Here is a 14,533-nt window from a genome sequence, read left to right on the forward strand (position 1 = left end):
TGTTTGCTACTGTATCTTTTTCTTCTGTCTCTGTAAAAAAAAAAAAATATATATATATATATATATATATATATATATATATATATATATATATATATATATATATCCTTGTTTTCCCGCCTTACTGAACTAGAATAGTCCAGTCTTCAGATTTTGCTGATCTCTGGGCTTTGTCTTAGTTCTTGTGCTATCCATATCCTTATTTGGATAAGAGGAAGCTTCTTTGTTCACCAGTGGGAGTGGGGAGCACTGAGCAACCTATTTGTCCCTAGAGGAGTGGTTCCAGCCCAGCAACTTGTAGTTTATTGGCCATTTTGGGTCAATTCCTGGCTCTTTTCAACCCCCTGCTATAAAGCCTGTTTTTGCACGCTTTTTCGCTTGTATACGACTCAGCACAGCTTTTCGTGGTGTCCTGCAGAGTTCTGCAAGCAGCAAAGAGTGAAAGAGTGACTTTCCTTGATTTTTAAGTATTTTTTCTGGCTTTCGCTTTTGGATGTATCTCGACTGCATTTCGCCTAAAAAACAGCTCTGCATATTGTTTATACTGTACCTGTGTTGATTCTAAACTGTTTGCACTTTAAAAAGTTATTTTTGTTTAATTTAACGGTTAGGCTAACACACTCAAGTGTGCTAGCCATTTTATAGCATTTACTGTTTGCTACTGTATATTTTTCTTCTGTCTCTGTAAAAAAAGAAAAAAAAATCCTTGTTTTCCTGCCTTACTGAACTAGAATAGTCCAGTCGTCAGATTTTGCTGATCTCTTGGCTTTGTCTTAGTTCCTGTGCTATCCATATCCTTATTTGGATAAGAGGAAGCTTCTTTGTTCACCAGTGGGAGTGGGGAGCACTGAGCAACCTATTTGTCTCTAGAGGAGTGGCTCCAGCCCAGCAACTTGTAGTTTATTGGCCATAATTCCTGGCTCTTTTCAACCCCCTGCTATAAAGCCCGTTTTTGCATGCTTTTGTGCGCTTTTGCGCGAAGTTGCTCATAGAGCAGCATCGGGCAGCGCCGGTTAATCAAGTTTAAACTATTTCTGGCTCCATAAAGTCTTCTCTTCAATTTTTCCCTTAGAACTGCTCTACTTGCAATCTAAACAGCCTATTCTCTATCTGAAAAGCTCAGCACTTGCTCCTAAAGCATTTTTTATACAGGTAAAGCACTCTTAAACAAAAGAAAATACTTCATTCACCTAAATTCCCTTGAGTACCCATTTCCCTATAGGTCCTTTCTGACTCAGTTACACAGCAATCTTTTTTACTATTCTAGCATGTCGAAGGGTCAGTTGCTGGCATCCTCTCCTGTTCAGCTGGTGAATCTGGGAATCTTGAGGCAATGTTACAATTGCCTCATGTACACAGACAACTCTCTCCTCCTCCCAACAAATACAAATATATGCGACAGATGCAACTATATAGCCAAACTGGAGGCTGAGCTCTCTCAACTCAGTACTGGCAAGACCAGTCAGGAGGAGAAAGTAACCACGCACACCACAAACCCAGTCTCACATAGAACTATCACAACTGCAAACCAAACACATAAACACACAAAAACATACTCGGAGGTGCTGATTAAAAATCTACCAAAACAACAGAGGCCTCCAAAGCAGACACCCAAGCGACCGCCACCTCAAGACATAGCACATGCAACACATAGTTCACAAAGTCAGCGTGCTAAACAGTCACAACCCTTAAGGCCAAACAACATGCCAGACACACTTGTAATAGGTGACTCCATAGTCAGACACACTGACGTCCCACTCACCAGACTGAACAAGGAAAAGGTCACAGTAAGCTGCCTGTCGGGCGCTAGAATCCGCCACATAACACAAGCACTCAGGTCACTCCACAGCAAGTACAAATATGACTCAGTCATTGTCCATGCCGGTGTGAACGACCTGAGACGTACCTCCCTGGATTACATGAAAAGAGACATAGAGGAGCTCTCTGATTATGTAGCCCAGGCCGGTATGACCCTGACCCTGAGCAGCATCTTACCCTCACCAAGAATGATGCCACAGTACAAAGACAAAATGATCAGTTTTAACAATTGGCTAAATTACTGGTGTCATTCTAAGGGGATCCAATGTCTGTCTGCTTGGGATGACATGCTTGACAAGCCACGCTGCTTCACAAGGGATGGCTTGCACCTGTCACCCTTGGGCTTCGGATATTGGCCAAGGCTCTTGCCACCCCCATAGTGCCTTTTTTAGGCAAGGCTCAAATGACAAACCTACCTCCCTAGAAAACACAAGTGGAAAAAAACTAAGGGTAATGCTGCTCAATGCCAGAAGTCTAAACCTCAAGATGCATGCTCTCGAAGCCCTCCTCAGTATGGAAAACATCAATGTCTGTGCAGTGACTGAAACCTGGTTCAAGGCTCCTGAGAGCACCCCAGCACTATCAGGTTTTACCTCATATCATGCTTTCCGGTCCCAAGACTTGGACCGAACCACAAAAGGAGGGGGAGTATCCATAGTCATCAAAGATACCCACACCTCCAGGTTACTGGCAACGCACGAAACATCGGAGACCATCCAGGTGCAACTAACCATTGGAAAAACTGCCCTACAGTTTGTAGCATGCTACAGACCACCCTCTCAAACTCAGGAACCCCACACAGCCTTCCTGAAGACACTGGAGAGTATGAATGTCCCTCCAAATACCATCATATTGGGAGACTTCAACTACTCAAACATAGACTGGGAACATTACTCATGCCCCAACACCCTAGCCCAAAGGTTCCTAGAATTCATAAACTCAAATGTAATGGAACAACTAGTCACCATTCCCACAAGAGGAGATAATATACTAGACCTGATCATCACAAACATGGGGACAAAATGCTCCACACCGGAAGTATATCCCTCATTGGTGAGATCAGACCATAAATTAATCTCACTAGAAATCCACATCCCGCCCCCACCCCCTGCACAAAAGACCACAGTGAAAAACTTCTCAAAAGCCAACTTCACTCTTCTTAAGACTGAAGTGGTATCCTTCAAGGCCCCTGGGCCAGTGGAAACCACAACCCACACTGCTGAATCCTTTAGAAATGCCTTCTACGGGCACCTTCAAGAATGCATGGATCATGCAATCCCAAATAAAACCAAGACCCATTCCCCCAAAGGCAGGCGCCCGGTCTTGTGGACCCCAGCCATAAACAAACTTTACAACAGGAGGAGGAAGCTACTACATGACAGAGCAAAATCCCTAAAAGTGAAGGCATCTCTGATCAGTACTAGCAAAAAACTATGATCACTCATAAAATTATCCAAGGCCAACTTTGAGAGAAAAATCACAAAAGACACAAAAGACAATCATAAGGCCTTCTTTAGTTATGTTAGAAACCTGGGTGGAAACTCCCAGATATGCTCAGAGTTAGTCCAAAATGACACAAAATACACTGAACCCACAGACATTGCCAACATTCTGGCAGACAGGTTCAGTGCAAATTCCCCCCCCCCCAAAAGGAGAAATATCTATCTCAGCAGAGTGTAGCCTCCCCAACATCTCAGATGCCCAGGTGAGAGCCGCCCTCTCTAAAGCTAAAAACACAGCATCAATGGGACTGGACGGTGTCCCAGGCTGCATGCTACATGAACTCCAAGAGGAACTAAACCCACACATAAGGCTGCTGTTTAATCTTAGCCTTACTACAGGATACATACCCAAAGAGTGGCGTACGGCAACAGTGGTCCCACTCCACAAAGACGGTGCTTCTATGGACCCTGGAAATTACCGCTCCATAAGCTTGACGAGCCTGGTCTGCAAAGCTATGGAGAGGATCATTATGGAACTCATAAACAAAGACATTGGGGACCTACAGACATTGGATCCTACCCATTTGGCTTTGTCAAGGGCAGATCCTGCCTTTTGAACTTGGTCGACTTTTTTGTTTTGAAACAGTCACTAAGGCCATTGATGAGGGTAAGGCAGTTCACACAGCCTACCTTGACCTTGCAAAAGCCTTCGACACAATACCCCACTCGGGCATCATAGACAAACTCACCAGCTTAAATGTAAACCCATATGTCACAAGATGGGTTGCAAACTGGCTCAAGGACAGAACCCACAGGGTTAGAGTTGCTGGAGCCATGTCAGACTCTAAGCCGGTCACAAGCGGTGTCCCACAGGGCTCAGTCCTGGGACCCCTCTTGTTCGGCATTTATTTTTCCGAGGTGCAGGCAAACATAGGAGGATTGTGGCTGACAAAGTTTGCAGATGACTGCAAACTGGGCGCCACAATTGATACTCCAGCGGACACAAGCATCCTTCAGAGAGGCCTCATAGAAACGGATAATTGGTGCCAGAGCCATGGCCTTAAGCTGAACACCAAAAAATGTATAGTCATACCCTTTGGGAAAAACAAGGCACCCACAAATTACCACATAGGTGGTAATCCATTAAGTACAGAAGAGGTAATCAGGGACCTAGGGACCCAAGTTGACAGTAACCTCTCATTTGACACTCACATTGCCAAAGTGGTTAGGAAGACCTTCTATATTGCCCACCTTATCATGAAGGGATTCACATCTAGATCAAGAGAGGTCATTGTGCCCCTGTACTCTTCTCTTATCAGGCCAATGATTGAGTACAATGCCCCATTTGGGATGTATCTTACCCGACACCTGCAGCAGTTGGAAAGACCCCAAAAGTTCCTCACCAAGAGGATAAAGGGTCTCAAACATATGTCATATGCTGCCCGGCTGAAGAAACTCCAGCTCTATTCAGTCTCATACTGCCTACTCAGAGGTGATCTGTGCCTGACGTACAAGGCCATGTCCAATCCAGAATTAATGGACATGCTCCACCTCAGAAAATCCAAATCCATCAGAGCCACAGGAGCAAGAGACTTGAACCTCAACACAGAAATAAATAGGATGTGCTGGAGGGACAGATTCATAACCCAGAGGCTCCCTACACTCTGGAACAGAATCCCAGTCCATGTTAGGCAGAACCCCTCACTAATTCTCTTCAAGAGAAATCTTGACGAGTGGATGGGAGATCGTATGTTTACCCCGGGGGTCATCTCTGTGTCACTACTGGACAGAGGCACAGTAAACTAAACCCTAAATGGGCATAGTATTCTCATCCTAAGGGGTGGTGAAAGCCACACACACTCTGGCTAGGCTTATAAATGCCCTAGGGCAGATAGCCTAGTACGAACCTATGAACCTACGAACAAGTGCAATTCCTGCCAGGAAAAGACAACACTCTGGCAGACACATTTCGGATCCACACGAATGGATGTTGGATGTTTGAATATTCAGGATGATTATAAAGGCGTGAGGATGTCCGGACATAGATCTCTTTGCATCCCCTCAGAAACATCAACTTCCGACATTCTGCACAAGGACCTACCAGAAACTAGCATGGAAAGTGGATGCCCTCTCATTCAGTTGGAAACACCTCTCAGTATATGCTTTTCCTCCTTTTCCTCTTCTACCTCGGGTACTTCTGAAGATAAAACAAGACAGACTGCAAATGATTTTACTGGCTCCCAATTCACCTCGGCAATTTTGGTATTCCACTCTGATGAACCTGGTTCAGGAACCTCCCTGGATTTTGCCTCAAATCCCTCATCTACTGTCTCAACAGGATGGCTGGATACTGCACAGTCATGTCAAAACTCTGAATCTAGCTGCCTGGTGGATCCAGGGTCTGTAAACACCTCTACCCTTTCCAAACAGGTTATGGATGTAATCCTTGAAGCTAGTCGGCCCAGCACTGGAAAATCTTATGCGGGTAAATGGAAAAGATTTTGCTCCTGGAATCAAGTCCAGGGTGGTGATTCTGCTGTTCCAAACATTCCTCTGATTTTACAGTATCTGACAGAGTTGTTACATACGGACCTATCTTTTTCGTCTGTTAAGCTTCATGCTTCTGCTATTTCTGCACATTACGATACAGATCCTCAGATTTTTTCTCATCCATTACTTAAACAATTTCTTAGAGGGGCTAAGAATATTCGGTCTCCTATGAGGGCTCCTGTTCCCACTTGGGATCTTAACTATGTTTTGGAGAAATTAACCTTGTCTCCTTTTGAACCTGCAGCTTCCACAGATTTGAAATTTTTGTCTTGCAAAACTGCTTTTCTTTTAGCTATTACCTCTGCTAGAAGAATTTCGGAATTGCAAGCACTCATGGCTGTGGAACCCTTCCTTATTTTTCATCAGGACAGGGTATCTCTACGGACTAATCTCACCTTTATGCCAAAGATGGTTTCAGCAGTGGCCTTGAATCAGTCTATTCATTTGCCTACCTTTTATCCTAATCCTCAAAGTGAGGAAGAAAGTCTTTTGCACTCTTTGGACGTGCACAGGCAGCTTAGTTTATACCTAGACAGGACCAAGATATTCCGGAAATCTGATCAGTTGTTTGTCGCTTATGCTCCTACTGTTCAAGGGAAAGCAATCACTAAGCAAACTATTTCCAAGTGGATTGCCCATTGCATCAAGTTCTGTTACTCTTATCATGGCAATCCAGTTCCTGTTAATGTTAGGACTCATTCTACCCGGGCTATTGCTACTTCAGCAGCTTTTCTTTGTGGGGTTCCTACCAAGGATAGTTTGGAGGCTGCTACTTGGAGTTCTGTACATACTTTTTCTAAGCATTACAACCTCCCTCTCTATTCTAAATCCAGGGCCGGTTTTGCTTCTGTGGTTTTGCAAGGTTTTGTGACCGCTCCCTCTGTTTCTCCTCCAGCCACCCTTTCTTAGCTTTGGGACTCAACCCTAGAGTCATGACTGCAACAGTGAACCACGAAGGACATAGTACTGTTGTGTACTCTTACCATAAATGTAGATGTTTGAGTGTGTTCACTGTTGCAGTCTGGGTTACCCTCCCTCCTACCCCCTCTTTTGTTTTTTCTTTGAGTATTATGTGTTATGAGGTATTTTGGCTGATGAGGTTTTGGGCATGTTTTTTTTTTTTAGCCTTTTCTTTCTGGGCACCTGACATCTGGGGTAAGAAAAACTGGGGAAATGGCGTCAGCTGAGGTCTTTATACCTTCTGACACATTGACGTCAGGATAAAAGCGACCTCAGTTGATGCCCAATCCAGACTTTGGGACTCTGGCCGATCGGGGGCTGCTGCTGGCAGGAAGAACCCTACAGTCATGACTGCAACAGTGAACACACTTGAACATTTACATTTATGGTTAGAGTACACAACTGTACTTTGTGTCCTGCTAAAAATTTTAAAAATGGCAAATGTCCTGAGATTTTAGGACAAAATGATTTCCTATATTTTATGTAATAGTTGCATAAAACAGTTATTCTGTATCTGAAACACCTAAATGTTATAAGAAACAGAATAAGCAACTAAAATGCTAGAAGAATAAATTTAGACAAAAAAGTGAAATTATGTCCTTTGTACTGGCCATGGGTATGTTTCGCCCTGCAAAATCTGACGTTTGCACCAAAAACGTCCCACTGTGGATATTTGAAAAGGTGGCAACCCTACTAAAGATAGTAGAGGTTACAGAAACATGACTATCGACCATGTAGGGCAAGGAATGGCGGGGGTTGGAAGGGAAGTGAAACTAAACGTGAGATTGCAAATTAAAAGTGTCCCAACATCAAGTTTCTCTCAGAATGACAAGAACTTTATTGCAAGCAAAACCACAGAATCATCTCTTGCAGTCTCTAGCACTGTCTTTCCGCTTTACTGAAAACGCGATCAGTTTTGGTATAATTTGCGTATGACGTATTCATCTTCCGCAAAGTGTCACGTCGGATGTTGGTGTGGGAGTTAGAGCTGGCGCTTAGTGTTTCGGTTTTACTAGAGGGACTCTTCCATTTCGGTTGAGTTCTGCTCCCTGGGAAATAACAGGTCGACTCTTTTAATATCGGAGTTTGAGGACAATATACGGCAGTTTTTGTTGGGTGTCACTCTATGCGGGAAAGGTTATTGTCATATTCAGCTGTTTAGAAAGAAAAATGAGTGTGGAAGCATACGGGCCGAGTTCACAGACTCTCACCTTCCTGGACACAGAGGAAGCAGAGCTTCTTGGAGCTGATACCCAGGGCTCGGAGTTCGAGTTTACAGATTTTACGTTGCCAAGCCAAACTCAAACGCAGGGTCAGACTCAGAGTCAGCTGGAAAACCAGGTAAATATGTGAGGACCTGCTTTGATTGATGGGGGAGGGAACGGCCCTTCCTTTCCTGGCCACAGGTGTTTTGGTGTCTCGGGCTTCGCGCGGCCTGTAAAATAAGTTATTTAGTAACTTGTTTGTGTGACTCCCCTCTTTTTGTGGGTTACTTTTTGTCTGAGTGACAGTTATCATTTTAATATTGCATGCTTTAAGCTTTGAGTTACAATCATGTCTAGTAGTAAAACGGCTGGCACAATATGTTGAGAAGTTTTCATCACTTTTTGATGAGGCTGACGTATAGATTGTTTGACTGTTTTGTTGGACAACTGTTAAGTGTGACTACGTTCGGAACTGGAATGTAGTGCCGCTGATGAGGCCTTACTGCAAAGTTTTCTTGAGGTATTGGTTTACGTGTAGAATTTATCAGGAGAAATGTCAAATGTAGTATTTCTTATTTAGTTAGTATAATGTGATTTTGAATGTCTTTTCGGCGTTCATATCCATAGCAGCATTTTTAATTCTGACACTTATTTTTAAACAAAAAGTTTATGTAAAATGAGTGCAGCTTGCAACAAGTTTGCGAAAGTATTTGTATATGTTTACTGCGGTAGTGCACTGGTCAGTATTGACAAATTTCAAGCGCAGCTCGGGTGAAATACCAAACAGTTCTTAAATAGAAGTATAGAAATGCAACAGTAACAAAGTAGCTCAGACGAACTACGTACAGAAAGCTGTATAGTCTAGTGAACAAACCCAGTGTTATGTGCAGTATTTGTATTAGTTTCTAAAGTGGGTCCATTTTCAGTACTACTTATGAGAGTTTGAAATGGAATGTTATATGTTTTTGTGTTTGAAGCAAGAGCATTTGGCTTGGATTAAGTGCTTTATGAGTTGCATTCTGCATTTGGAATAAGTATCCACCTGTCTGCGACCATTTTTCCCATTTGTGGACATTGTATCAAGGTGTCGCTTCAGAGTCAAGGTTTTACATAGGTGGGTTGCTAGCCCTGGTGCGGTAGTAAATCCACACACGTATGTCCAGTACCCCTCCTTATATGTCTTTGGAACGTAGGTGGAAAACCGGAGTCCTCTGAGGAAGCCCATGCAAACACAGAGGACATGCAGACTCCCCACAAAAGGCTTCTCTGCCAATAATCGAACCAGGGGACCTCTTGCTGTGAGGTAACAATAGTTGTTTTATTTGTCATGGGGATAGCTTGCCAGGGAGTAGGTACTGAGAGGACAAAGCTTGTGGAGTGTAGCTTTTAGGGGCAATGAGAATTGGTGTGGCTTGTGAGTAGTGCCTTGGGTTTTATGAGTGTTTCGTGGAGCCTAGCTATAAGGAGAGTAAATGTGTGGAGTTCTAGTATGTATAGTTGGCAGCGAAAATTTATTTGCAGTTTGTTTTTCAGGATAGTCCATTGGGCTACAAGGAGCTCATTTTCAATGAGTCTTGGGGAGAAAAGCTCCAGAGAAATAGAAATACATAGTGCAGAAAGATCACAAATCCATAATATACATTTCAATTAAATGTTTACATATTATTTTGTATAGTACAAACCCATATTGCCCAATTCAAATATCTGTTACATAATACAGAAATATAAAGATTTTCATTAGGAAAATTGCATCAGGTTAATTTTTTTAAGGGCATTACAATGAGGTAAGGATGTAGAACTTGTAAGAGGTAGTGACAGGCAACAAAGTTTGGAAAGTTAGGAAGAAAGTGTGGTAGTATCAGGTTGGATGAGAGGAAGAGCATTTCCATTGTGAAGTAAGGTGCGAGTGCAGTGAGGTTTTAAACAAGGAAGAGACTGCTGGTGGTGCGGATGGGAAAAGAGAAGAGTTCGAGAGGCGTGCAAGGGAGGAGGACATCAATCGATTCCCAGCAGGATGTGTTGGTTTATGCAATTTAATTAGGTTTTGGGAATTGGATCTTGGGAGTCTATCTGGTTTATGCATTTCAAAGATATTTGCTAAGGAGGGGCAGAGAGACGGGTTATTTTGCTTGTAGATGCTTTTCGAATTTTAGTTGATTGTCCATGATTCCTAGTAGTTTTATGTCTGACTAGTTCTAGGGGGGTATTGTTATTGCTGGTAATTTATGAAGGATTGTTTGTCTAGGGAAGAGGTTTTGGATGCATTGAATAACAAGTTTTATTTTGGTTGTATTAAGGGCTAGGTGGCTGTTGAGCGTCCACTGTTCAGTGGAAGAGAAGGCTGCTTGTGTTAGTTCACAGTTGTGATGGAAGGGGAGGAACAGATTATAGTAGAATCATCTGCGTATTGGATGAGACTGGAGTTAGGAATGGCTTGGAAGAAATCCTTTATGAATATGTTGACTAGTAGGGCGCCTAGAATGGAACCTTAGGAGATGCCTGTGAATGTATTAAGGAAGGGTGAGGTAGCTTTTTTTCTATTTAACTGCATGTTGCCTGTTTGTGAGAGAGCTGGAGAACCACTGGGTAGGGGAAGGGGATAGGTAAAGTTTAGATAGTTTGGTAAGAAGGAGGTTGTGGAAATAGTGTCAAATGCCTTGGCGAGGTCGAGGAAAAGAGTAGATACAAAGTAGCCAGAGTCGCGGGCTTTGATTGTTTCTAGGAAGGAGAGGAGGGCAGTGGAGGTAATGACCTGGTCTAAAGTCATGCTGTGTGGGGGTAAGAAGCTGATTATTGATGAGGTAAGAACTGTTGGTGTACATTCATCAAATTATTGCCACCTTTATGGAGAAGAATAATAAAGGCATTCTTCCAGAGCTGTGGGACTTGGCTTTCTGAGATCGATTTTATTAGTATGCTGATAGGGGAGCAATGGCTTCTGCTGCTACTTTTAGGAAGTAGGAGGTAATTTCATCAGGAGCATTGGAACCAGGTTTTAATTTTAGAAGTTTTTTAGGGTGGGTATAGAGATGGGATTGATAGAGAAAGGCACATGCTAATGCAAAATCTATTCTATTAGCTTTTGAAGTTAAAGAACAATATTAAAAAATCTGCCCTTGATTTTTAGGCATTTGCCTAAATTATTTCTGACTTCATCCAGTATCCTTTGCACTAAGAGATCGAGAGCTACAGTCAGTCATTTAAACACCAAACATAATCCTTAGTGATTTTCTAGAATGGCAACAGTATGAGGCAAAATCAGTGGCAGTTGAGAAGGAATATGACCAAGAAGGAAGGGGAGTGTTTTTTTGTTTTTTTACATTATTGCTTTAATTACATTCAGTGTGAGGCAGAAAAGGGACATTGTGCAAACTACAATAGTGGAGAGCACTGGACTGAGTGTGTCTCTCTGATCATGACTTAAAATGTTATGATTTCGGCATGCACCTGTACAGCCATGCTTCTGCTGTAGTGCTTCAACTGTCATGCCAAAGACATTGTTTCAGTGCAGTGCTTTCCATTATTGAGTTGGGGTCTTAAAAGTAAAATTCTTTGTTTTATGGGATTCTATTTGGCTTTTTAGGGTGGAACAGTGTTGGTAGCAGAGTGTTAAATTTGCAATGAATTGGCAAATGTTGCAAGTCTGGAGTGCAGCTTTATTTTTATGTAGAGGCAAAAACTGGGAGTCCATGTTTGGGTTAACAAAAGAGAACTCCTTTGCTTTCGGTTGCTCTGACAGTTTGGGATAGAAAGGAAGAGAGCTTTTTGGCCCATTAGTTTATTTTAGCTCTCACTTTAGTTTGTGTGGAAGTTTAGTGGACTGATCAAGCCGAAGTGGTGAGGATTTTAAGCTCTGCACTGACGTTAAAGTTGATAGGTTATGTATGCACATTGTAGTGTTTGCCCTTCTAACAGCATTTGTTTTGGGCAATGCCATAGGTCAAGTTTGTCATTTAATGAGTGCTGGACTTTCTGGTGTAGTTGTCTGATAGTATACCATCTTAAGTTACATGGTTAAATCACTGTCTGATTTAACTGTTTCTGTTTGATTCTGAAGTGAAGAGAGCAGAGCATGACATCCAGAATTCTGGTGCATCCTGTAGAAATTAAGGGGCAAGAGTTTGTGAAGCTACCTCAGCATTTCGTGATTTTTGAGCCTTTTCTTTTAGTATGTCTAACAGCGTACCTGTCTATTAGATGGAGGTAGTGTACAAACAACTGTCAGAACTAACTTTGAGGTTCTGTGATGACCAGTTATGGTTGGTATTTAAAGTTCACATGGCAGTTATATCAGAATTAATATACGTTAAGTGCAGGTGTGGTTTTTTTTTTTTTTTTTTACAGTCATGCCCAGCTGTTCTAATTAAAACTTTGTATTCATCCCTTGATGTTTTTGAGACATTGTTTTGTGACAAGCAGTGTAAATGTAGTTTTGGTAGTAGTAGTATGAGAGTTTTCACACCAAGTGACTGGATACAAACTTGCATCCATTTGCTGAAAGGTTTTCTTTAATTTTTTTTTTTGGAGCATGATATTGTGTGCGTGATTAAATTTAGTGGGATTCTGTATTGTGTCCTTTTTAAATGCAGCTAGTGAAAAAAAGGTTGTAAAGTTGAATCTGTCACAGTTTTTTTGATTTTCTGCATAGTGATACTGTAATTCCTTGCTAGTTTAATTTGTAGTTATGCAAGTCTGTAGTTAACTGAAAATACTTTACATTTCAGAATGTTTGCTCTTGCCCAGAGGCAAAATTTAAAACTGAACTTGGTGCTGCCTGTACCCCATCTTAAAAGGTTGGTTTAGGTAGGTGGTCCCCTAATGTGTGGTGCAGTATTGCTGTTGCTGCATATTGTTCATAAGTATAAGGCTACAGTAATCCACACAATTTGTAACATTTTTTGTAATGTATACTTGTGGCTGAGAGAACACATTGTAGGTTTGTTATTTCTTGGTAGAAATCTGTAATGGCAAGACAAATTAACAGTTTAAAGCTGTTTCTTACCAAAATGGTTTGGGTTTCTGATGCCTCGATTTAAAAAATGGAACTTCATTCTTGAGTTACACAGTTGGTGAAATGGTAATACTTCAGCCTTTGGTTGGCAAGTGCTGTTCTCAGCAATGGCAGTGCACAGCATTACTTGTACTGGTAACATACGAATGCTAGACAATTCATTGGCTTTGCTGTTTCTTTTGTAATTGGAGCTATCTGGGTATCTCTTCAGATTGCGTTGGCATTCGCTTGTGTATTTTGACATTTTAGTTTGCAGGACACTCTTAATTGCTAGATGTAGCTTGTAGTTTGAATAATTGTTACTTTTGCCTTTTGTTTTCTCCATGAGCGATAGCACTTGTTTTTGTTCTAATTTCTTGACTGTTGGAGTAGGGTGGTTGCATATGGGCAATACTTTTTTCATTTTCTGAAAATTAAGTTTGTTTTGTTACACGTCTTGGCTGTTGTCTTAAAAATTTGATTTTATTGTCCCCTGAAATTATATATCTAATTTCCCTGTTAGTCCTACTTAAAACCCTAGCCTGTGGAAGATTATAGTACTCTCTCTGGACCTAGTAGTATACCTAGGCAAAGAAACCCATTCTCTTTGTAAATGTATACCCCCAGAATACCTCCCAAACTGTTGGAGCAAAAAATCTGGACAAAGCCCTAAATAATGGGGGGCAAAGGCACAAAAGATACACTTGTTAAATATTGCTCTTAAAACTTGAGAAGTTGATAGAAATAACAGTTTTGCATTAGTATGAATTTGCTCAAAGGTGTGTCTGAAACTCAGTGTCTGTCATGTTCTAACTTCAACCTTCTATGATTTGCCAGTAAAAAAAAAAAAAAAAAACATTCTTTTGCCCCATATTTTGGTTTGATTTCTCATAAATCTGGATGTTCTGTGAAACTCTGTACAGTTGAGGTATTATCCCCAGACTTTGCAGTCTGAATTTATTTATGGTTTCTGGACCTAGTGTCTACCAGGGCTAACTGCACTTTCTATTTGAGTTTCAGTACTGGTTCCGTGAGCCAACTAAGCCATGGGGGGGTATATTATGTTTATTGTGGCAAGCTTAATTTGCATAAGAATTGTAGTTAACTGATTTATGCAGCTCTACAGCACTTTTGCTTGCAGTGTCAATGTACTGGTGTCCTCTTAATTTCCATCCTGAGGCCCCCACTGTTTACTAATGCCCGTTAGTGATATTTTCCTTCCATTCATCCATCTGCTTTATTTCCTTAACCTAAATAACAGCTTAATCTGCCGAGTCCACACCTACTGATTTTCCTCTCCAGCTTCAACTTTGTGTACAATTTCTGCGCACTACTGCCTTCCAAAATGTTCAGAATTCAGTTTGAGGGTTAATTTCTCTGTTGCTGTCATTGTATGCAGTTCTTAATCGGTAGTTGTTAACCCAGCTTGCATTGAAAGTCTGTTTTATCTAGATGTCACCTCTGTTGGTATTTGATCCTGTGATTAATTGGGAGATTCTTAACTGTAGATGTTCCATGCTCAGGAGGAGTTGTACGATAATTTGCACAATACAGTTGGGAAAGAGTTT

The 14,533-nt window shown here is 41.7% G+C and overlaps 1 protein-coding gene across 1 annotated transcript in view; it reads left to right on the forward strand.

Annotated features, from left to right (window-relative positions):
• The first annotated feature begins 7,715 nt into the window (after window positions 1–7,715).
• UPF1 (UPF1 RNA helicase and ATPase) overlaps window positions 7,716–14,533 on the forward strand; it is a 3,097,516-nt gene continuing 3,090,698 nt past the window's right edge. The window contains exon 1 of the mRNA XM_044054826.1: window positions 7,716–8,111. Coding sequence (XP_043910761.1) covers window positions 7,941–8,111 — 171 coding nt within the window. The 5' untranslated portion in view covers window positions 7,716–7,940. The remainder of the gene's footprint in view (window positions 8,112–14,533) is intronic.

Source organism: Protopterus annectens, chromosome 13.part0 (genome assembly GCF_019279795.1).
Source record: "Protopterus annectens isolate FY-2018-M chromosome 13.part0, PAN1.0, whole genome shotgun sequence".
NCBI lineage: Eukaryota > Metazoa > Chordata > Ceratodontiformes > Protopteridae > Protopterus > Protopterus annectens.